Source organism: Moschus berezovskii, chromosome 1 (assembly GCF_049115385.1).
Source record: "Moschus berezovskii isolate FMDL1 chromosome 1, NW_MosBer_1.0, whole genome shotgun sequence".
NCBI lineage: Eukaryota > Metazoa > Chordata > Mammalia > Artiodactyla > Moschidae > Moschus > Moschus berezovskii.
This window is the reverse complement of record NC_142460.1, coordinates 99,356,940-99,377,701: the sequence shown is the minus strand read 5'-3', so window position 1 is coordinate 99,377,701 and position 20,762 is coordinate 99,356,940. Positions and strand designations below refer to the sequence as shown.

Sequence of the window (20,762 nt, the reverse complement as noted above, 5' to 3'; positions counted from 1 at the left end):
ACAGCCCTGCAGTGTAAGAATACCCCTGCTCTGTGGTAATGAGCATATGCTGCACTGCCCCTATGCACACCCTTCCTCACCCCTCAATCACCCCTGGCTGCTGCTCCCTAATGGAAGAAATTACAAGTCAAAGCCACAGAGAAAGCTTTAGGAGTACGTTCCAACAGGTTTCCGAGAACTTCACAATGATGTCCATCCATTGAAGGCAGTTTGATACAAGTCATTGTACTGCGCTGTGTTTGAGAACCTTACATGATGGAACAGGAACTTTGTCCCTTCCTTATTTTTTAAAGTTTTGTCTTCTACTTACTCACTTGTCCCCCATGGGGACTGTGTCAGGTTGCCTCTTTGGTTGTTAGGATCTGCCGATGCTCTCCACAAGTCCATCTCTGCTGGTGTTAGCTAGGTCCTGGGCCAGGCTCTGGGCCACAGCTATCCCGCCCATCAGGATAAGTTCAGATCTATCCAGAGAGTAATGCAGTTCAATGGAGCCTAGTTTACAAAGAGTTTTGGATTTATGTGGAGTTTCAGAAGCATACAGAGGTATGCTCACTTGTCTATATGTGGATTAACTTCTTTGTAATGTATTCTCCTGCTAGAATAGGAAATTAGAGTACCCATACTGCTCATTTCTAAATTAAGAAATATTGGGAAGCTATCTAATTTCTGCATCCTCACTTCAGCTTCTTCCTGTTCATCACTGGAAATAGACACTTCCTTTTCAGCTTGTCTCTCAACACCAGTCTCAGTTACTTCACATACTTCCCCTGGAAAGAATATGGTTAAATTTCAGTGTTTTTATAAGTATTCCCTCTAAGATGCAAGAATGGGTTAATCATGGTATAACATAGTAATAATACAGATGACTGAGATTTACATAGTATGCTTTATAATTTGCAATATACGTTCACATCCACATTTGCATAGGAGTCCGCATTATATGTTGACCTAAAAAGGAATTGTTTCCCATTTTGTCAATGAGGAAACTGAGGCCAGTAGGAAATAAATGACTTGAGGGAGGTCTTGAGCTAGTCAGTGACAGATAAGAGCTTCCACCAAGGTCTTCTGATGCCAAGCACAATGTTCTTTCTACCTACCATGCTGCTCCATAAAAAATGCCAACCATCACTAAAACAGGCTAATGAAGAACTAATTCAGGTAAACAGAGGTGTCACCACAGTTAGTTAAGATCAATCATCTTTGTAATGCCTTCTACCCCTATCCGTAGAACATGGACACATACTATGTGTTTTGATACCCTGATTTATCCAAACACCAAAAGACCTTTTGACCACTAGGATAGTTACAGGTTCAGAGGCTGTCCTGAGTTCCCAGTTCATTCACTTAATTATATAATTTTAGATTTATCAACGTCTCTGACCTTCATGTTTTCTGTCTATAAAATAGGCATAATAATACTGACCACAAATCTTAGCATTAAATAGGATCATGAATAAAAAATGATTAATTGAATGCCTAGCATGTCGAAAGTATTCAGTATCTGTTAGTAATTTTTTTTTTTTTCCTATCTCTTCATATGAGAAGTGGTAGCATTCTTTTAATATCTTTCTTCTAGTGATTAGAACCAGGTAGATTTGAGAGTTGCCAGATTCCTTTACCTGATGTTTTTGTTTGGGGATTTTTGTTCTGTGATCTAAATATTACCTCTATTTTACCAATGAGGAAACAGAGAGCAATAGAGCATAAATAAAATGCTCTACAAGAAAAGACGACACCTCAAGGCTGTATCTTTGTGCTTAGTTACATATATCTCAAAGATTCATAAAGAGCTGATTTTATTGTCGAATTTAGAGTTCAATAAATGCAGGTCAATTAAAGCCAAGCATTGGGGAGCCAAATGGTGTGGACTAAATGTCAATTTTTCTCTTTGTTCTAATTCTCCTGGATTCCCTTCCCTATTGCACAGGATTTGGCAAGTCTAAAAATCCCTGAGCAATTCCGACATGCCATCTGGAAAGGCATCCTGGACCACCGGCAGCTCCACGACTTCTCCTCCCCTCCCCACCTCCTGCGGACCCCAAGTGGTGCCTCCACAGTCAGCGTAGGCTCCAGTGAGACCCGGGGTGAGCGTGTCATTGACGCTGTGCGCTTCACCCTCCGCCAGACCATCTCCTTCCCACCCCGAGATGAGTGGAATGATTTCAACTTTGACATGGATGCTCGTCGCAACAAGCAACAACGCATTAAAGAAGAGGGGGAGTGAGCTGAGCCTTGTGCTGCAGGCCCTTCCCATTTCCCATCTGCCCACCTCTATTCCCTCCACCCCCACAACAAGGCACTACTGCGTGACCAGCCAAGCATTCTCCCTAGCTCCTCTCCTTCCTCTTTTCAGTCTGGTTTCTTAAGGGAAGGAGAAATAAGAAGCTACGTTTTACTTAATGTCTGACCTGGCGCCTGATTCTGTTTCTGGCTTTAAGCCTTCAGCTCCCTTGTTTGCAGGACTGAAATTGTCATGGCTATGCAGAAGTGAGCAAAAAAGTAGTGGGTGTCTCCTTAAGCGGCAGAGAGCTCTCATTGACTTTTATAAAGCATTTTCACCCTTATAGTCTAAGACTATACATATAAATATATAAATATACAGTATATATTTTTGGGTGGGGGCATTAAGTATTGCTTAAAATGTAATTTAAAGGAAAAAAATGGAGTTGCACTTATCACCTTTTTTTTTTCTAATTTACTTGTTTTGAATGGCTTATCTATAGGCCTTCTCTCAAAGTCAGCCATGAATGGTAGTAGGTATCTAGATCTTGATAGTATATGCGAGTGACAATGACATGTAGGTGCCTTCAGTTCTTTTGATGCTAAACGCGTGTTACATCCAACCTTTGGTAGATCCATTTGTTATTCTGTGGGTGAGACTGGATACCTATGTACACGATTCTCTGTGTTGGTGTATTTTATGTTTCTGATATGCCTACTATTGATGGTGGTTGCCTTCGGGGTGATATAGCTCAATTACAAGAAAAAGTCCATGTTTACACTATCACTCACCAGAAGAAAAGAAATATCCTCCCTTGCTTTTGGTTGGGATTGGGGCATGTGAATAATGGCCAAAATCCTTAAAAAGTCATTGCAGCCAGTTCAGTAGCACCTGACACCGTGTGTCCTGGTATATCAACAATCTCCTCATATTTAATGCCAGACACACCTTAACTCTCAGTATTTATTGGCAAAGCATTAACTGCCAGTACAAAAGCTTGAAAACTAAATTTCGCAACTAGATTGATTAACTCAATTACACATTTGCTATCCTAGTTTAAGGTTAGCAAATTAAGTTTGATTTGATTGGGATGAATGCACCTGTCTAGTTCTTGCAATAAACCTCTAATATGTATTAAGAATATCCATGAAAAACAGGAATCTTACAGATACATTGCATCCTCGCTAAACAGTAAGAGATCTCAGTAAACCATGAATTGAAGCACTTGGAAGACTTTTTGAAACATAAGTAGTATTATTTGGTAAATGTTTCCTCTAGTGACCCTCACATTCTATACAATTCTGCTTATAAAGGCTTGTTGATCTTTCTCTCTTCAGGGTTTAAGATAGGGGTATTGATTTGGAAAATGTAAAATTATGAAATCAGTTTTCCTGTAGCATCAGTTGTATCACTACATCACTTATCTTTTGAATAATATTAGTTTTACTTAGATTGAAAGTAACTGTGAGAACCCAACTTCCCGTCCATCTCTCTTCTGGACTGTGCACACGCATAAAAATATCCCAACAGATCAGATGGTAAGCTTTCCATTGGAGATATTGCTTGAATCACATAAGCAGAGACTTGTCTTCAGATTTAAAAATAAAAGTGTAAATGGAGATATTCCTATACATCTTTTAGAAACATACTTTGTAGCAGATACTTTTTTTTCAAACCACAAAACCAAGTATTTTGTATATATTGCTAATGAGCTCGAAAAGCCTCCTGTGCCTTTTGGTAAAGGGCTATCATTGCACATAATAAGCATCCAATTTTATTTTAAAGTGCAAAAGGGCTAATGTGGCTCAAAAATATATGAGTTTCACCTGAAAAGTGTATATATATTTTGTGTGTGAAACTGCATACTTTGTGTTTTATTATCTTTCTCTTCTTGGGATAGTGGGTTTTCCAGAACCACCACTGAGTTTTTTTTTTATTATTATTATTGTTTTTGTATTTTCATGGAAACACCATTTAGTGAAACTACAATGTCAAATAAAAAAAAAAAAACACCATTACTGTAAGATGGGGGGAAGGGAAAGTTGTTTTTCTATTATTTTTTTTTTAATTTTGTATGTTAAAGAGAGTGAGTCCTTGATTTCAAAGTTTTATTGTGCATAAATGATAATAAGCACTGCTAATATGTGGAACAAGCATGCAGGTTTGAAAGCCTATTAATGGGAAGAATGAAAGCCGTGCCTTCACAATGCTAGAAGGACAAATGGCTTCCTGGACTGTCCTGAGTTGTTTGAATAAACATAGGACATCTGAGCTATCTCAGCTCTATTCGGGTAGCACTAAGGACTCAAATTCCTGTACTGTACATCATGGGTTTGGCATGAGCCAAAGCGAGGCACAACTACTGGCCTCTCACATCTTGGTTGCGACTTAATGTTTTTTGAGTGTATGAGTAACTAGCATAAGGGGAGAAAATATTAAGGACAGACAAGGGGGCATGGGCTTAATGGAGTTCTAATGTGGCCTCATTCCAGTACAGTTGGCTGAGGAATGGATACATTTTTGTTTGAAGTTGATTAGAAATGGAAATGGAGGATAGAACTTTTTTCATTAAATCCATTTACCTTTTGTTTTCTTGATATTCCCCTAAAATACAGTATGTGGGGTATTGAATGTTTAAGGGTTACATTTTTTTTATTATTTTTATAATTGTGAAAAATTATGTCAATGGCAAATGTTTTATATGCTTTATTAATGTTTTTGAAAGTTTTTTTTTTTCCTTATAGATGTGATGCTTTTTTTTTTTTAAGTTTCAGTTGCTTGTCTTTTGGAATTTGGGGCAATGGGCTTTGAATGAGCCAGAGGCAAATCCACAAGCCACTTATGTTTGCCAGGACATGCAATAAAATTTAAAAATAAATAAAATTTGCATTGATAAATGGTGTTGATGTATGCATCTGTCTGTCTGCCTGCCTGTCTGGCCTTTGGCCTTATTTTTATTGAGGTAGAGGAAAAGATGCCAAGGATCCCCAAGAAACTTTAGAGAGATTCCAATTTTGACACTTAACAAAAAATCATTATTTTCTTATTTTAGCCAGCCTAAAAACCAAGAGGTGACTCATGTGGTAAAGAGTCTGCCTGCAATGCAGGAGACCTGGGTTCAATCCCTGAGTCAGGAAGATCCCTTGGAGAAGGGAATGGCAACGCGCTCCAGTATTCTTGCCTAGAGTTCCATGGACAGAGGAGCCTGGCTATAATGCATGGGGTTATAGAGTCTGACACAACTGAGTGATTCACACTACATTACTACCCTTATATACATGCTTTGGCACATAAGACACTTACAGATGTAATACGTTATTTGATTGAGGTCAGAATGAGTTTGCTTTGGAACAGGGACTAGACTTCAGATATTCCTAATGTCTAATTCAGTGACTTTTCCATGGTGCTCAGCAAGGACTTCCTCAGGACTGCAGGCTGGGATGCAGATGACCCTAAATGTACGTGGGAACAGCATTGCAGTTGTTGGGCTCTGGTCTGGGCATGTTCCCCTTTAAACTGTTAAATATAACCTTTCAGTTATATACATTGATTCCACCAATAAAATATCTCCTATCAAAGTGGTTTAATGGTTTTATTTTAGATAAGTTTGTCCATTTTTGGACTAATATTAGATGTCATGAAAAAAGTTTAACATCTTAGGTTTATAAACAACTTTACAGAATAACATATGTAATATACAATATTTATATATATTGTTTCCCTGGTGGCTCAGATGGTAAAGAATCCACCTGCAAAGTGGGAGACCTGTGTTCAATCCCTGGGTTGGGAAGATCTCTTGGAGGAGGGCATGGTAACCCTCTCCAGTATTCTTGCCTGGAGAATGCCCATGGACAGAGGAGCCTGGCAGGCTACAGTCCATGGGGTCACAAAGATGTCTGAGCTACCAAGCACACAATGTTTTTCTATTTATAGATGTAATCACATTATGAATAGATTCTTTCCTATAGGTAAGGCTGTTGCAGCTTTAATTAGGGGTACTGAATGACTTCAATACTTATATCTTAAAATTTAAATGTTAGATCCCCTAAAATGACAGGGTTAAGATAATGGCTGACAGAAAAAGAAGAAAGAGCAGTGAAAATGGTTAATCCCTAATATACTATTAAGGCACTTTGAACTCAGTTGTTATTTATTTCTTTCTTTGGACTGGTATTCATGACTTTATTCTCTTTTAGAGGTCTTCTGAAATGCATAGAAAAAATTAGGGCTTTTTTAAAAGAAGTTTTAGGTTCATAGCAAAATTGAGAGCACAGTACAGAGATCCCCTTGGACTCCACAGATTGATGATTTATTAACCTCCCTCACCAAAGTGCTAGACCTGTTACAACTGAGGAAACGACACTGGCACTTCTTTATCACCCAAAGTCTGCAGTTTATGTTAGAGTTCAGTTTTGTGTAGTATAGTCTATGATGATGTGGCCACCATTATGATATAATAATAAGTAGTTTCACTGACCTAAATGTCCTCTATGTTTCACCTATTCATCTCTGCCTCCCCAAAACTCAAATAGCAACTTTTACTGTCCAGCAATTTTTTTTAAATTGTCTCCACAATTTTGCCTTTTTAAGGATGTCATGTAGCTAGAATCATACAGTATATAGTCTTTTCCCGGTGGACTTCTTTCACTTAGTAAAACACATACATTTAAATTTCCTCCATGTCTTTATGACTTAATAGCTCATTTCATTTTAGCACTGAATAATATTCTATAGTCTGGACATACTAGTTTATTTGTTCATTTCCTATTGAAAGATATCTTGGTTGCTTCCAAATGTTGACAAATATGTATGAAGGTTCTATGGACACCTGAGTGCAAGTTTTCATGTGGACAAAAGTTTTTAACTCCTTTGGGAAAATACCAAAGAATGTGATCGCTGAATTATATGATAAGAATATGTTTAATTTTATAAGAAACTGCCCAATTGTATTTCAAAGTGCTCCACCTTCTATCAGCAATGAATGACAGTTCCTGTTATTCCATATCCTCCCCAGAATTTGGTGTTATTAGTGTCCTGGATTTTGGCCATTCTAAAAGGTGTATAGTGGTATCTCAGTGTTTTAATTCATACTTCCTTAATGACCTAAGTGGAGCATCTTTTCATATATTTATTTTTCATTTCTCTGTTGTGAGATGTCTGTTAAGGTATTTGACTAATTTTTTCTTCAGTCTGTTCTTTGAACTCTTAAGAATTCTGAAACTACTTTTTTCAAAAAGAATAAACTGTGTTTAGTATAATTATTGAAGGGCTTGTTACACCCTTTCATAAATCTCAAGTGCAGTGTGGAATATTAGTTATTTTTTTCCATATTTGATACACTGTCCCTTTTTATCATTCTAGAAATTACTTTATCCTAACATCAATTCAACGCTCAAAAACGCAATGATTACAGTTTTTAAAAAGGAAAAATGGTGGAATTGTCTGACATGATGCTGTCTAATATGGTATCTAATAGACACATAAAACTACTGAGTACTTAAAATGTGGCTATCCAAAACTGAGAAGTGCTATAAATGCAGATGGCATATTAGATTTCAGAGACTTAGAATAAAAAGTAAAGATTATAAAATAGTTCACTGATCATTTTGATATAGGTATGTGTTAAAAGATGCTACAGGTTATAAAGTCTACTACTAAAATTAATTTTACCTCTCTTTATATTGTATGTGCCTACTGCTGCTGCTGCTGCTGCTAAGTCGCTTCAGTCGTGTCCGACTCTGTGCAACCCCATAGACGATAGCCCACCAGGCTCCCCCGTCCCTGGGATTCTCAGGCAAGAACACTGGAGTGGGTTGCCATTTCCTTCTCCAATGTGCCTACTAGAAAAATTAAATTTATGTGATTATCCAGTTTTCTTGGGCTTCCCAGGTACAGTGGTAAAGAATGTCTGCCAATGCAGGAGATGCAAGAGACAAGGGTTCAATCCCTGGATTGGGAAGATTCTTGGAGTAAGAAATGGCAACCCACTTCAGTATTCTTGCCTAGAAAATTTCATGGACAGAGGAACCCGGCTGGCCATGGGGTCATAGAATTAGACACAATTGAGTAACTGAGCACACACACACCAGTTTTCTTACTGTATCGCTCAAAACTGTTGCATCATCTTTCAAGAACATAGAATAACATGAGAGACATTGATCTTTGTAGTCTTCTTTTAGTTTTTTAATAAGAATTCAAAACTCCAAAAAATTTTCTCCCCATAATGTCAAAGAGATTAAAATTGAAAGTAAGAGGTTTCAAAATTATTAAATCAGAAGATGACTAGAAAGAGACAATGCCACTTTGGACTCTAATGATGAAAGTGAAATCAATTGTCTAAGTTAAATCTCAGACTGAGTCTTTGTGTGATGAGATCATAGATAAAGTTTCTCATACAAAAGACATAATGGTTGAGCAATATGGTTCTAAGGATGGAAAAGGATATATGGTACTCTTACACAGTTAATTGTTAAACAGGTGAATTTCATTATTTAAATTTGGGGAACAAGAACCTGACCATTCTATTTTCCTATAAGGACATGTGACAGTATTCTTTAGCTCTAATGATTATTGTAACCAAAGTTACACAATTTGCTTCACAAGTGAACAAATACTAAAGGTAGGTATATATCAAAGGTAAATTGGAAGACTCTAGATACAGTAGAAATTTAGCTCATTGGATTGATCATTCTAATTGGTATTTATAAATGTGAAAATAAAAATATTTTGGAGCAGAGAATATGGTAATCCTCTCTTCAACAAAATAATAAGCCATCAAAAGTTATACTTTTTTTAAAGTATTGTAAATGATGCAAAAACAAGATGAACAATCTGATAAGTAATGATAGGATGCATCAAAGATGTGGAGCTTTCCAAGTGTCTCAGTGGTAAAGAATTCGCCTGTTAATACAGGAGAGGCGTGTTCAATCCCTGGGTCAGAAAGATCCCCCTGAAGGAGGAAATGGCTACCCATTCCAGAATTCTTTCCTGGAGAACCCCATGGACAGGGGAGCCTGGTGGGCTGCAGACAATAGTTTCACAGAGTCAGACACAACTGAGCATGCACACATCAGAGATGTATTTGAAATCAGTATATATAGGATGATTATGTCCCAGGTTGCAATGATAGTTCATGAGCAGTTAATCACATTCAGAGGATATTTCTCATTTTGTGTATATGTAACCTCAAAAATCATAAAAACAAAGAACAAAATTTTAGATTTACTATATTTAAATTCTTATTAGAATTTCTGATGATATTTTCTCTTCTGTACTCTTCTGTATTATATAAAACTAATAAAATATTTTTAAAAGAAGCTAGATGGATATTGACTTTTTCCCTGTTACACTGTTATTAGAATAACTTAACAACACAGAACACCAAAGACTTACTGTTGATCGAACATGCTTGAATTGTCTAAAATTTGCATAGAACTTCTGAGTTCCAGGGACTTTATTTCTGTGTTTTAGTATACCATTGAAAGATTCTAGAAAGTAACCCAGGGATTCTAGTTGATATGCAAGACACTGCTGGCAGCAGACAAAAAGTATGAAATGAAGAGTTGTACGTGTGTGGCAGGATATACATTGGAGCCTTCCTGACTCAGGAATCTTGAGACAGACACCCACAGCCTGGCAGGAGACAGTATTCAGTCTCCTTTCAACAATTCTCTTTTCATATTCCACAGTTCTCTTATTAGGTAAACTGAATGCAAGATACTTCCAGCCTTGAATATAGATTTCCTAACAGCTTCTTTGTGGAGAAGGAAATGGCAACCCACTCCAGTATTCTTGCCTGGAGAATCCCAGGGATGGGGGAGCCTGGTGGGCTGCCATCTATGGGGTCACACAGAGTCGGACACGACTGAAGTGACTTAGCAGCAGCAGCAGCAACAGCTTCTTTATAACTATGAAGGCCTTCAGTTCAGTTCAGTTCAGTCGCTCAGTCATGTCCGACTCTTTGCGACCCCATGAATCACAGTACACCATCACCAACTCCCGGAGTACCTTCAAACTCATGTTCATCGAGTTGGTGATCCCACCCAGCCATCTCATTCTCTGTCGTCCCTGGCCTTAGTGTTTATTACTAGTTTATTATTTTTCTGAACTCAACACTTTTTTTTTTCCCAGTGCTTCAGGCTTATTCCAAAAAATGGTTATGCGCATGGATACATTTTCAGGGAAATACAAAGAAGCAGAATGGAAAGACCACTGGACTGAAATCTGATGACTGTGGGCCCAATGCTTAATTTTCTGCACCTTAGTATCAGCATCTTAAAATGAGGAATGTGAGCCTCTAACTTGTTCATATTTTAGTAACTTCCTTTAGGAGAGAGCTGAAAGATAGTATAAAACAGCTCTGTTAATACTTATATGATTGCTTCCTGGTGGCTTGGCAATAAAGAATCTTCCTGCCAATGTAGGAGATACAATTTCAATCCCTGAACCAGAAAGATCCCTTGGAGAAGGCAATGGCTACCCACTCCAGTATTCTTGCCTGGGAAATCCCATGGACAGAGGAGCCTGACAAGCTACAGTCCATGCGGTTGCAAAAGAGTCAGACATAGTCATTGAACAACCATACAGATGTGAGGTTGTAGCTTTAAGACAAATTACAGTCTGAAAACTCGAAAAAATATATATTTATAAATATATTTATAAATATATATTTTTTCAGATAAAAGCAGGTAATTAAAGTTGTGCTTTTAGAGTCATCGTTGGGTGTGTGCTTGAAATTTATGAGATTTGTAACTCCTCACACTAATCCTGAATCTGTGTGCCAAGTGGATGGCAAGTACGGGCAGGTAAATTTCTCTTTTGTGATTCTGATCAAAATTCTAAGCCTAAGACCTTGGAGGTACAGCATTTAGTAATTTAAGTAAAAGTTAGAATGTTATTGCTGTTTTTGTTTAGTCGCTAAATCGTTTCTCTGACTTTTTACTACCCCGTGGACTACAGGCTACCAGGCTTCTCTGTCCATGGGTTTTTTTTTTTTTTTTCCAGGCAAGAATACTGCAGTGGGTTGCCATTTCCTTCTCCATGGGATCTTCCTGGACCAGAGATAAAACCCGTGTCTCTTGTGCCTCCTGCAATGAAGGCAGATTCTTTACCACTGAGCCACTTGGGAAGCCCAAATGTTAGATACAGAGTCAAATTTAGATGGGAAGAAATTCCTAGCAAAAATAGGTTGATTTAGAGAACAACATATAGTAAATGAATTTTATGGCACTTTAATTCATCTGACATTTGTTCCATAATTTGGGGAGCACCACAATTTTATCTGTAAAAGAAGTTATGATGATTTTGAATAATGGTTTTATATTCCGAAACTGTAGGCACTATCTTCCACAACTTGGTCATTCTGCCCTACCATTTTTTTTTAGCAAAGTTTACATTAGTTGTATCCAATTTTTCGTCAACCTACCAATACCTTCCTAATACTACTCTGCTCGATTAATGAGTAAAAAATAGAAGAAACAGTTGTAAGCCCTCACAATATCTAAGGTGCAGAAACACTGAAATTTAAAATGAGAGTAAAAGGAGAAAGAACATGAAGATCAACCCATTGTCAGATTCTGGGCATTGAAATGAAAAGAAATTCTGCTGTGTCATTCCACAGGGCCTCCTGCCAAATGCATTTTAGATATGTTCAGAATGTTTGCTCTCAGGAGTTTTAGAATTACAGTGGCATCAAACTATATTATATTTGGTATATTCTAACAAATCTTGGTACTCATAAATATCCAACAGTTTATAAAAGAATGTTTTAGGAAATTCGCTTTTGTGAATCTCTCAGGCACGAGAGGCCAAGCCCTAGGAAAAATATTTCTAATGCATAATGTTCAGAACGATTCTTGGGCCACTAGGAGGTGTGTGGGTGTATGGCTGCGTGTGCACATGTTTTGTTTTGTTTTTTTCTTTTACTACTTTTACGATATGGGTATTTCAATGTCCTTTTCACTTGCCTTTTGCTTTTTTGTTTTTTTTTTTCTGGAACATTCCCATTTCCCTGCCTGTTCCCTTCTCTTTTTTTCTACTGGAGATCCCCACATTGTATTCCATTCTCCACTCAAACTTGATGTCCTAGGTAAGTGGTAATTCCCTCTCTGATGGAAAGGGCACCAGAGTTGTTTGCATATAATCAGGAGTTCTAAGTCATTCTTTGACGGGAGCAGCCTGCTACTTCATTTTTATTGACCACCACCCTTAGACTCCTGATACCTTCAAGAGTCACATGCAGGGCAAGAAATCACATCTAATGGTAGTCTCACTCAGGCTTAGCAGAAGGCATCATACTATCCCATGGCTGGCTGGCATTCAATCAGTATCTGGCAATCAATGGGTGTTCTGTCTTCTCAGATACTGCCCTTCTTCTTCCCTCTTATAATATCCTATTCATGAGAACAGAACGTAGCTTGGCTGCCTCTCCCCTCCATCTTTCATCTGCTCAATCTCATTACTTCTTGTCCTGGGGTACAATACCGCAGTCTTTCCTCATCATCACAGCCTCTGTAACACTTTGACCTCTTGATGAGGGTAGCAGGAGTGGTGAATATCTGCCTCTCTCCCATGGTTGTAATGCATCCTTTCCTTCCCTGAGGAAAATAGTTCCCCTGTCTCTTGGCTGAAAGATTATTTTCTTATGAACCCCGCTCCAATTATTTCCGTGGTGCACTTGTGTAATACCAGGCTCTCCTCCTCATGTTGAATGGGTCAGTGGATTCACAGTGAGAAAACAGAAGTGGTAAATTTCGTTAAGGTGTGAGAATCTGATGAAGCCGGCTGAGCTCAGCAAAAGTCTGCGCAGAGGTGGCACGTAGGCTTGGTGCTATGAAGCTTTCCTTTGTGCTTCCCATTTAAAGGGCTGCTCAGCTTCCCTTCATACTTTCTGGTTTGTGCCAGGCACTGTGGGAAATTCATGGTTGAGGAAGACACAGCACTATGTTCTTAGAAGCGGAGACCAAAAGGGACTTAAGTATGATCAAGCTAAGTTTCTCATTTTATGGAGCAGGAAATTGAAGTCCAGGCAGGAAATAGGACTATCCAGGATCTCACCGCAGGGCTGCATCCGACTAGCCAATAGCCAGGAAGAACCAGTAGGTTCCAACCTTCCCTTGACACTGTCAGTGCCATGCAACCCAACATCTAATTTGAAGAGGTCTCTTTTCCACACCAGAGCAAAGCCCTTATTCTTTTTTTTTTTTTTTTTGATTGGAGTATAATTTGCTTTACAAATTTCCCTTGCAGTTCAGCTGGTAAAGAATACACCTGCACTGGGGGAGACCTGAGTTTGATCCCTGGATTGGGAAGATCCTCTGGAGAAGGGAAAGGCTACCCACTGCAGTATTCTGGCCTGGAGAATTCCATGGACGTTCCATGGGGTTGCAAAGAGTCAGACACGACTAAGCAGCTTTCACTTTCATAGTTGCTTTACGATCTTGTGTTAGTTTCTGCTGTAGAGCAAAGTGAATCAGCTACATGTACACATATATCCCCACATTCTTAGATTTCCTCCCCATCTAGGTCACCACAGAGCATCAAGTAGAGTCCCCTGTTCTATACGGTAGGTTCTTATTAGCCATCCACTTTATACATTGTACTGTATATATATATATAAATCCCAATCACACAGTTCATTCCACCCTCACTTTCCCCACTTGCTGTCCATACATTTCTTCTCTATGTCTGTGTCTATTTCTGCTTTGCAAATAGGTTCATCTGTATAATTTTTTTTAGATTCCACCTATTCTTTCATTACTTTCTCAATGGAATGTGGCAATTAACATTTTGGGTGCTACTTGCAAGTAGATCTTTCTCTAGTTTTCTGCTTGCTTAACTCTTTCCCCACCCCTATGCTTTTGTTTGGCCATAAACTCTCCTGACCTAAAGCACTCTCTGAAATTCATAGGAAAGGGGTATTAGAACCAGTTATGACTTTTGTGTTCTCAGTGCTATGAAAATCAAGTCTTGCCTCTGCCACTTGGTTGGATCTTTTGGTTTATTATTTTGTTTAACTTGTTTTTAAATGCAAAACCACATTGTGGTTCTTGGATTAAGAATGAATATCTCTGCTCACACAGATTGTCTTTTCTAAGGAAAAAAAAAATGTAGCTTGTTCCATTCTCTATCAAAAATTGCTTTGCAGAAGCCTAGGTTCTCCTTGACTCAAAAAAGACATAATAATTGCTTTGAGCCTAACACCTCTTAGAGCTATGGGTACAAGTTTCCTTCCCAGCTGGACAATTTCCTGATGCCAGAAAATGCCTGGGCCTGTTGATTTTGAATAACATCTCCCACACTATCAGGAAATTAGTGTTCTGCACTGAAGAGTGTGTGTAGGAAATATGTGCTGAATGGATTGATGAATGAGAATTAAGCTCCGCAGTGAAAGTGAAAGTTATTCAGTCGTGTCCAACTTTTTGCAACCCCGTGGACTATACAGTCCATGGAATTCTCCAGGCCACAATACTAGAGTGGATAGCCATTCCCTTCTCCAGGAGATCCCAACCCAGGGATCAAACCCAGGCCTCCTGCTTTGCAGATGGATTCTTTACTAGCCCAAGAATACTGGAGTGGGTCGCCTATTCCTTCTCCAGTGGATCTCTGACCGCTGTGTTCTCATCTTGACTTTACCATCCATCAGCTAGTGACCTTGGAAAAATTATTCAGTTTTTCTGCTTGGTTTGCCTCATGCTAAAACGGGGTAGCTGTGGCCCTTCATTACTCTGTTGTGACACTGAGATGACTTAATGTCTGCCAAGTATTTTTTAAAATCCTACGTGTGGTGAATGATCTCTAACTACATGTTTTATTTTATATTTTCTTTGAGAAAACATCTATAGCTCATTTATAGGTGAAACCTGAGCACCTACTAGGTAAAGCTCCTAGTCTGAATTTCTAGGTTTGACAGAAGAACTTTCTCTGCTTTCACATTTCATGTGGAAATAACCTCCACATTTCACATTCAGAGGCCACAGCAAAGCCCAGTCTGGGTTGATAAAGAGATAACAGAGATAGAAATGGAAGGAGCTATACTCCAGGGAGTGGGGGCCACACCGACAAGAGAGCCCCAAACCTGAGTTCTGATCATTCCTCTACTGTGAACTCATTCCCATCTCTAGAACGTTGAAAGCTCTAAGTTCTCTTCTATCATTAGCATTCTCGACACACATAGATACCCATGAGGTAACCCATTATTTGAGAAAGACAATGAAGACTTGGCTACATCCTGACATTACCTAACTAAAATTAAGAGGACATAAAAATTAATGCTGTTTAGGGAAAGTCCGTAGGAGGTGCTTATGGGAATAACTGGGTTAAAAGCAAAGATTTGTGCAACCGCTATAGGTATTTTCCATGACAATAACCCCTCATACCACACCTTTCCCAGCTGAGACACTCTCTTCTAATCTCTCAGGAAATAGAGAAGAAAAAGGTCAACACAAGGGAAAAAAGTGGCTGTAGAAGTGTTCTAGATTATTCATCTACACGAAGAAATACTACCAACAGAAACAAAGCTAAATAAAATCTGATAAAAGTCCTTATGGTTTAGACTGATTGCATAAATAAACATTAAATCATTCCATTTTTCATACATACTAATACACAAAGTTCTCTAAGAAATTTCCTATAAATGATCTCTTTGGAGTTCCATAATCCTGTCAAATAGGCAGAGTATTATCAACTGTAGTCTGCAACTGAGAAAGCTGAGCCTCTGAGAAGTTATGCTCATGTCCAAGTTCACAAAGTTAGTGGTAGAATCAAGGGTCACAACAAGTCTTCACATTCTAGTTCAAAACTCTTTTCCTTATCTCCAAATTAGCAAATAATTTTTCAGTGGGTCATTCCTCTTGGGTTTAACTCCTACACATCCAGGAAGCTGAAGCCTGTGGCCTTGTGCTGGGCAATTTCAGAATTTAGCACCCCAAGATTACATTCAATGCACCCAGTTGGAGGGAAAATCATTCAATTGCTGGCCATTGCCAACAGAATAAAGCCCATGTACAGTCTGGCACTGGTTTAATTTTTAATGTTATCCAACCAAGTTTGAATATTCAACTACCTCTGCTGAAATGTAATCATCACTAGGCAGGGTTCTTCGTGTGGTTCACTGATGAATCCCAATATAGTAGCCACACAATAGCTTAGTAGAATTAACAGTCTTTGAAATCTTCATGCTTCTGTGCTTTTCTATGCTAGTCTTTCCAACAGAATGTCTTCACCTCTCCCTTTCCCATCTCAACTTATATCTTTAGGGCTAACTATCAAGTATTAAATCAAACTCATGCTTCCCCAACAAAGTTTCCTTGATTATCCATCATGGAAATGACTCCATAGAATTTAGTTTTATTTCTGCTTCCATGATATAGCATGGAGATCTTCTGCTCCTCAGTTTGAGATTTTTGGTTTGGGGGCTTTGAGATTTTTTTTTTTTTCTTTTTTCTTCTGGTTGTTTCTAAATTATAAAACAGCATTTTAATTGTGATGTAAAACATAAAAAACTGAAAAACATAAAACTTCTCTTACACTCTGGGAGAAAAGAAAATGGAAAAAAGAAAACAAAGTAGAGTATGTTTCCATGTACACTACCAATCTGTCAAAAGTACCTTTTGAAAAATCCAGGTACTTCTTGCCACAAGAATGATCATTCTTGCCTTAGAGCCCTAAACATTAATTTTTCGGATAGGCATCAATTCTGGTCAGTGTGTACCTTCTGAGTGGTCTGTGCCTATTCTATGGGTTGCTAAATAGTTTGAATATGCCCTCTTCTTTTAGCTATGCTACCACAGTGTGAATTGTAGTTTTTATTGTTGTTGTTGTTGTTTGATGATCCTGTATCTCTAGAAATTTCATCCTGCACTATGGCGATTTAATATTTAACTCTCTATCCCAACTCCTAAACCAAGTGTTTAAAGCATAGAAAGTGTTTAATAAAACTTGATAGATTATTTTTTAAGTTATAAACTTGTGCAAGCAAGAAAAGAAGGTGGTATGTTTTGCTTTCTCTGAATGGCTTTCAATTCAAAGAAGTAAAATGATGAGAAGATATTAGATGGCATATTTAAAATGTATGCTCATATGCATACATGATTTTTTCTTAAAGATTTCCTTTTCAATAGCACTATATGGGTGTCAGCTGTGGTTCAGCTTCTCTCTGTTATAGGAGGGAAAGAGCTGTGACAATGGAGGGACTCAATTTCTAGCTGGGAAACAACCGCTGGGTTGGGAGTCTAAACTGCCCTTTCTTTCCATCTTCACCTGGATCTCCTCCTGGACTCTGAAGCTCCGCTAATATCTACTCCAGCTTCTCCTTGATTGACCATTGAGAGACACACTTGTCTGTCACTTGTCTTGTTAAAGACACACTTCCTATTAAAGAAAAAAGGTATTTTGTGTCAACAAAGAATGCTTTAAGTTCTATAATGTGTACAGAGGATTTTTAGTATACATGAATTTGTACTTTAAAAAATATAGTCTCTAAGATGGTTTGACTTAATGGGTTTTTGACTTTATGATGATGTGAAAATGATATACATTCAGTAGAAACCATACTTCAAAATTTGAATTGTAATCTTTTCCCCAGGCTAGTGACATGTGGTTCAATACTCTCTCCTGATTCTGGGCAAGAGCAATGAGCCAGAGCTCTCAATCAGCCATGAGATTATATACATCCAACAATTCTGTTCCCACACAACCATCATTTGTTTCACTTTCAATTCAATGTTCAGCAAATTACAAGACATTCACCACTTTATTGGGACTTCCCAGGTGGTGCAATGGTAAAGAATCAGCCAGCCAGTGCAGGAGACATAAGAGACACAGGTTCATTCCCTGGGTCTGGAAGATCCCCTGAAGTAAGAAATGGCAATCCACTCCAGTATTATTGCCTGGAAAATTCCATGGACAGAGGAGACTGGTGGACTACAGTCTATGGAATTGCAAAGAATCAGACACAAAAGAGCATACACACACAACACTTTATTATAAAATAGGGTATGTATTAGATAATTTTCCCCCACTTAGGCTCATACAAGTTTTCTGAGCATGGTTAAGGTAAGCAAAGCTAAGCTACGATGTTAGACTGATTAAGCATATTAAATGAATTTTCAGCTTATGCAATTTTCAACTTATGATGGGCTTATCAAGAGATAACTGTGTTGTAAGTCAAGGAATATCTATATAGCCAGGTTTAAAAAATAATGTGATACACATCCATACTATTTAAACCCCAAGAAACTATGATTGTTAGCATTGTTTCATATTTATTATAATGCTATATGTGAATACGTGTGTGTGTGTGTATCAAACATTCCAACAAAGTTAAAGTCTCCTTTATTTACCATCATAAATCTTATATATATATTTCTCTGCCACTTCCCCCATTACTGTGGGCTAGAAACAATCTGTATCACAAATTTAGATCCAATCCATTTTTATGTCATTTTCTATAGTACAGATGTGTATTTTATAGAGACACATCATAATCACAAGCATGGTCATATCCACTGCTACCACTTATTAGGGTCTATTTTTACATCCAGTTTCTCTACATTTGTAAAGTCCTGTAAGGTCAGTGATATGGTATTGCCGAGTTAATAGATGGAAAAATCAGAGCTTTGGATACTTGAAACAACTTAACCAAGACTATGCAGAGAATAAGGAGGACCAAGGATTGAAACACTGCTTTTTAAATTCTAAAGTCTCTGTTCTTTTCTCTGTATCTTGCTTTCCCTTCTAAAATGATGGAATAAGATATATACTAATGCTATTGAACTTGGAAGTCAATATTACTTAAATGTCTTTCAGGATCTATGAGATACCTTTAGAAGCAGGATAGATGTGAGTAAGACCTGGCCTTTACCTTTTAGGTGCACATATTCTAGAACTTGGAGAGAAAGTAGTGGAAGATACAGAAGGAAAAACAAATGTCTATGACCAACCTAGATAGTATATTAAAAAGCAGAGACATTACTTTGCCAACAAAGGTCCGTCTAGTCAAGGCTATGGTTTTTCCAGTGGTCATGTATGGATGTGAGAGTTGGACTGTGAAGAAGGCTGATCGCCGAAGAATGGATGCTTTTGAACTGTGGTGCTGGAGAAGACTCTTGAGAGTCCCTTGGACTGCAAGGAGATCCAACCATTCCATTCTAAAGATCAATCCTGGGTGTTCATTGGAAGGACTGATGCTAAAGCTGAAACTCCAATACTTTGGCCACCTCATGCGACGAGTTGACTCACTGGAAAAGACTTTGATGCTGGGAAGGATTGGGGGCGGGAGGAAAAGGGGACGACAGAGAATGAGATGGCTGGATGGCATCACCGACTCGATGGACATGAGTTTGAGTGAACTCCGGGAGTTGGTGATGGACAGGGAGGCCTGGCATGCTGTGATTCATGGGGTCGCGGAGAGTCGGACACGACTGAGCGACGGAACTGAACTGATGACACTTTTCTGAGTGATAGTTTGATAGGAACTACTCGGGGAAATCTAGCACAAGGAGAAATGCTTTTGATGAGAGAGATCTAAGGCAATGACAGAAAAGAAGCAGCATGTTTATATCGTGTGATAAACATCATAAGTCAAGTCATTTGGGAATGGCAATACAAGAAGTCAGTTGACAGGTGGCTTCATTAGCCTGGGGAACTGAAAGGGAACCTACAGAGTCATTTGTATATGACAAGGAAAAAGAGGTCACTGCATCTTCTTTGGGGCTTTTTTTGCCTGAAATGATGACAGAATTTTTTAAAAAGTCTATTCTCTTTGTGCTTTACAGCTTAAACTTTAAAATACTGCTAGTGGGGTTAGCCACCCTTCAGGACATTCAGACAATTTCTCAGTCTCCCTGGGAATAACTTGCAGTGTTAATACTTTCCAGGATATGGGTTGAGGAGTCGGAATGCTCTAGTGCCTTGGGGGTCAGTGCCCTAGGAAGAGGGCATTGCTCAGTCTTTTGTGCTGAGGCTGATTGATACAGGAATCATTCGATATCCATAGAAACACTCGATACTACTGAGAGAATGACAAAATCATAGGGCTCCGGCAACAGTGAGCTGATTGGGTCTTCTTCATTCTGTAGATGAGGATACTGTTGCCCAGGTAATTTAAGTCTGTCTCTTAAGGTCACACGACCCACCAGTGATCATCTGGAGTGACTTCCCAGGTGCTTCTCCATGGCCAAAACAATACTTTTTCCATCGTACTCATGCTCAGTCTCTCAGTTGTGTCCAACTCTTTGCAATCTATAGCCCACCAGGCTCCTCTTTCCATGGGATTTACCAGGCAACAACACTGGAGTGGGTTGCCATTTCCCCTTTCAGGGGATCTTCCCTACCCAAGGATCAAAACCATGTTGCTTGTGTCTCCCGCATTAGCAGGCAGTTTCTTCACCACTGAGCCACCTTTGAAGCCCACTCCATTGCTCCATGGCAAAAACATTGCTAATTATTTTTCTGATTTTCCTGTGCAAAGTAGGTTCCAGTTTGACTTGAGCTAAGCAAGGTCCTGAGAGTGAAAATTACCTCCTAGGATATTAGGTGAGGG

The 20,762-nt window shown here is 38.6% G+C and overlaps 1 protein-coding gene across 6 annotated transcripts in view; it reads left to right on the top strand.

Annotated features, from left to right (window-relative positions):
• Positions 1-5,754, top strand: part of TP63 (tumor protein p63) — a 266,209-nt gene extending 260,455 nt beyond the window's left edge. For 3 of the 6 annotated variants that reach the window (XM_055408027.2, XM_055408018.2, XM_055408007.2), the window contains exon 14: positions 1,928-5,754. In XM_055408027.2, coding sequence (XP_055264002.1) covers positions 1,928-2,224 — 297 coding nt within the window. In that variant the 3' untranslated portion in view covers positions 2,225-5,754. The remainder of the gene's footprint in view (positions 1-1,927) is intronic. The other 3 variants (XM_055408056.2, XM_055408047.2, XM_055408037.2) reach the window with 2 other exon arrangements.
• Positions 5,755-20,762: the final 15,008 nt, after the last annotated feature.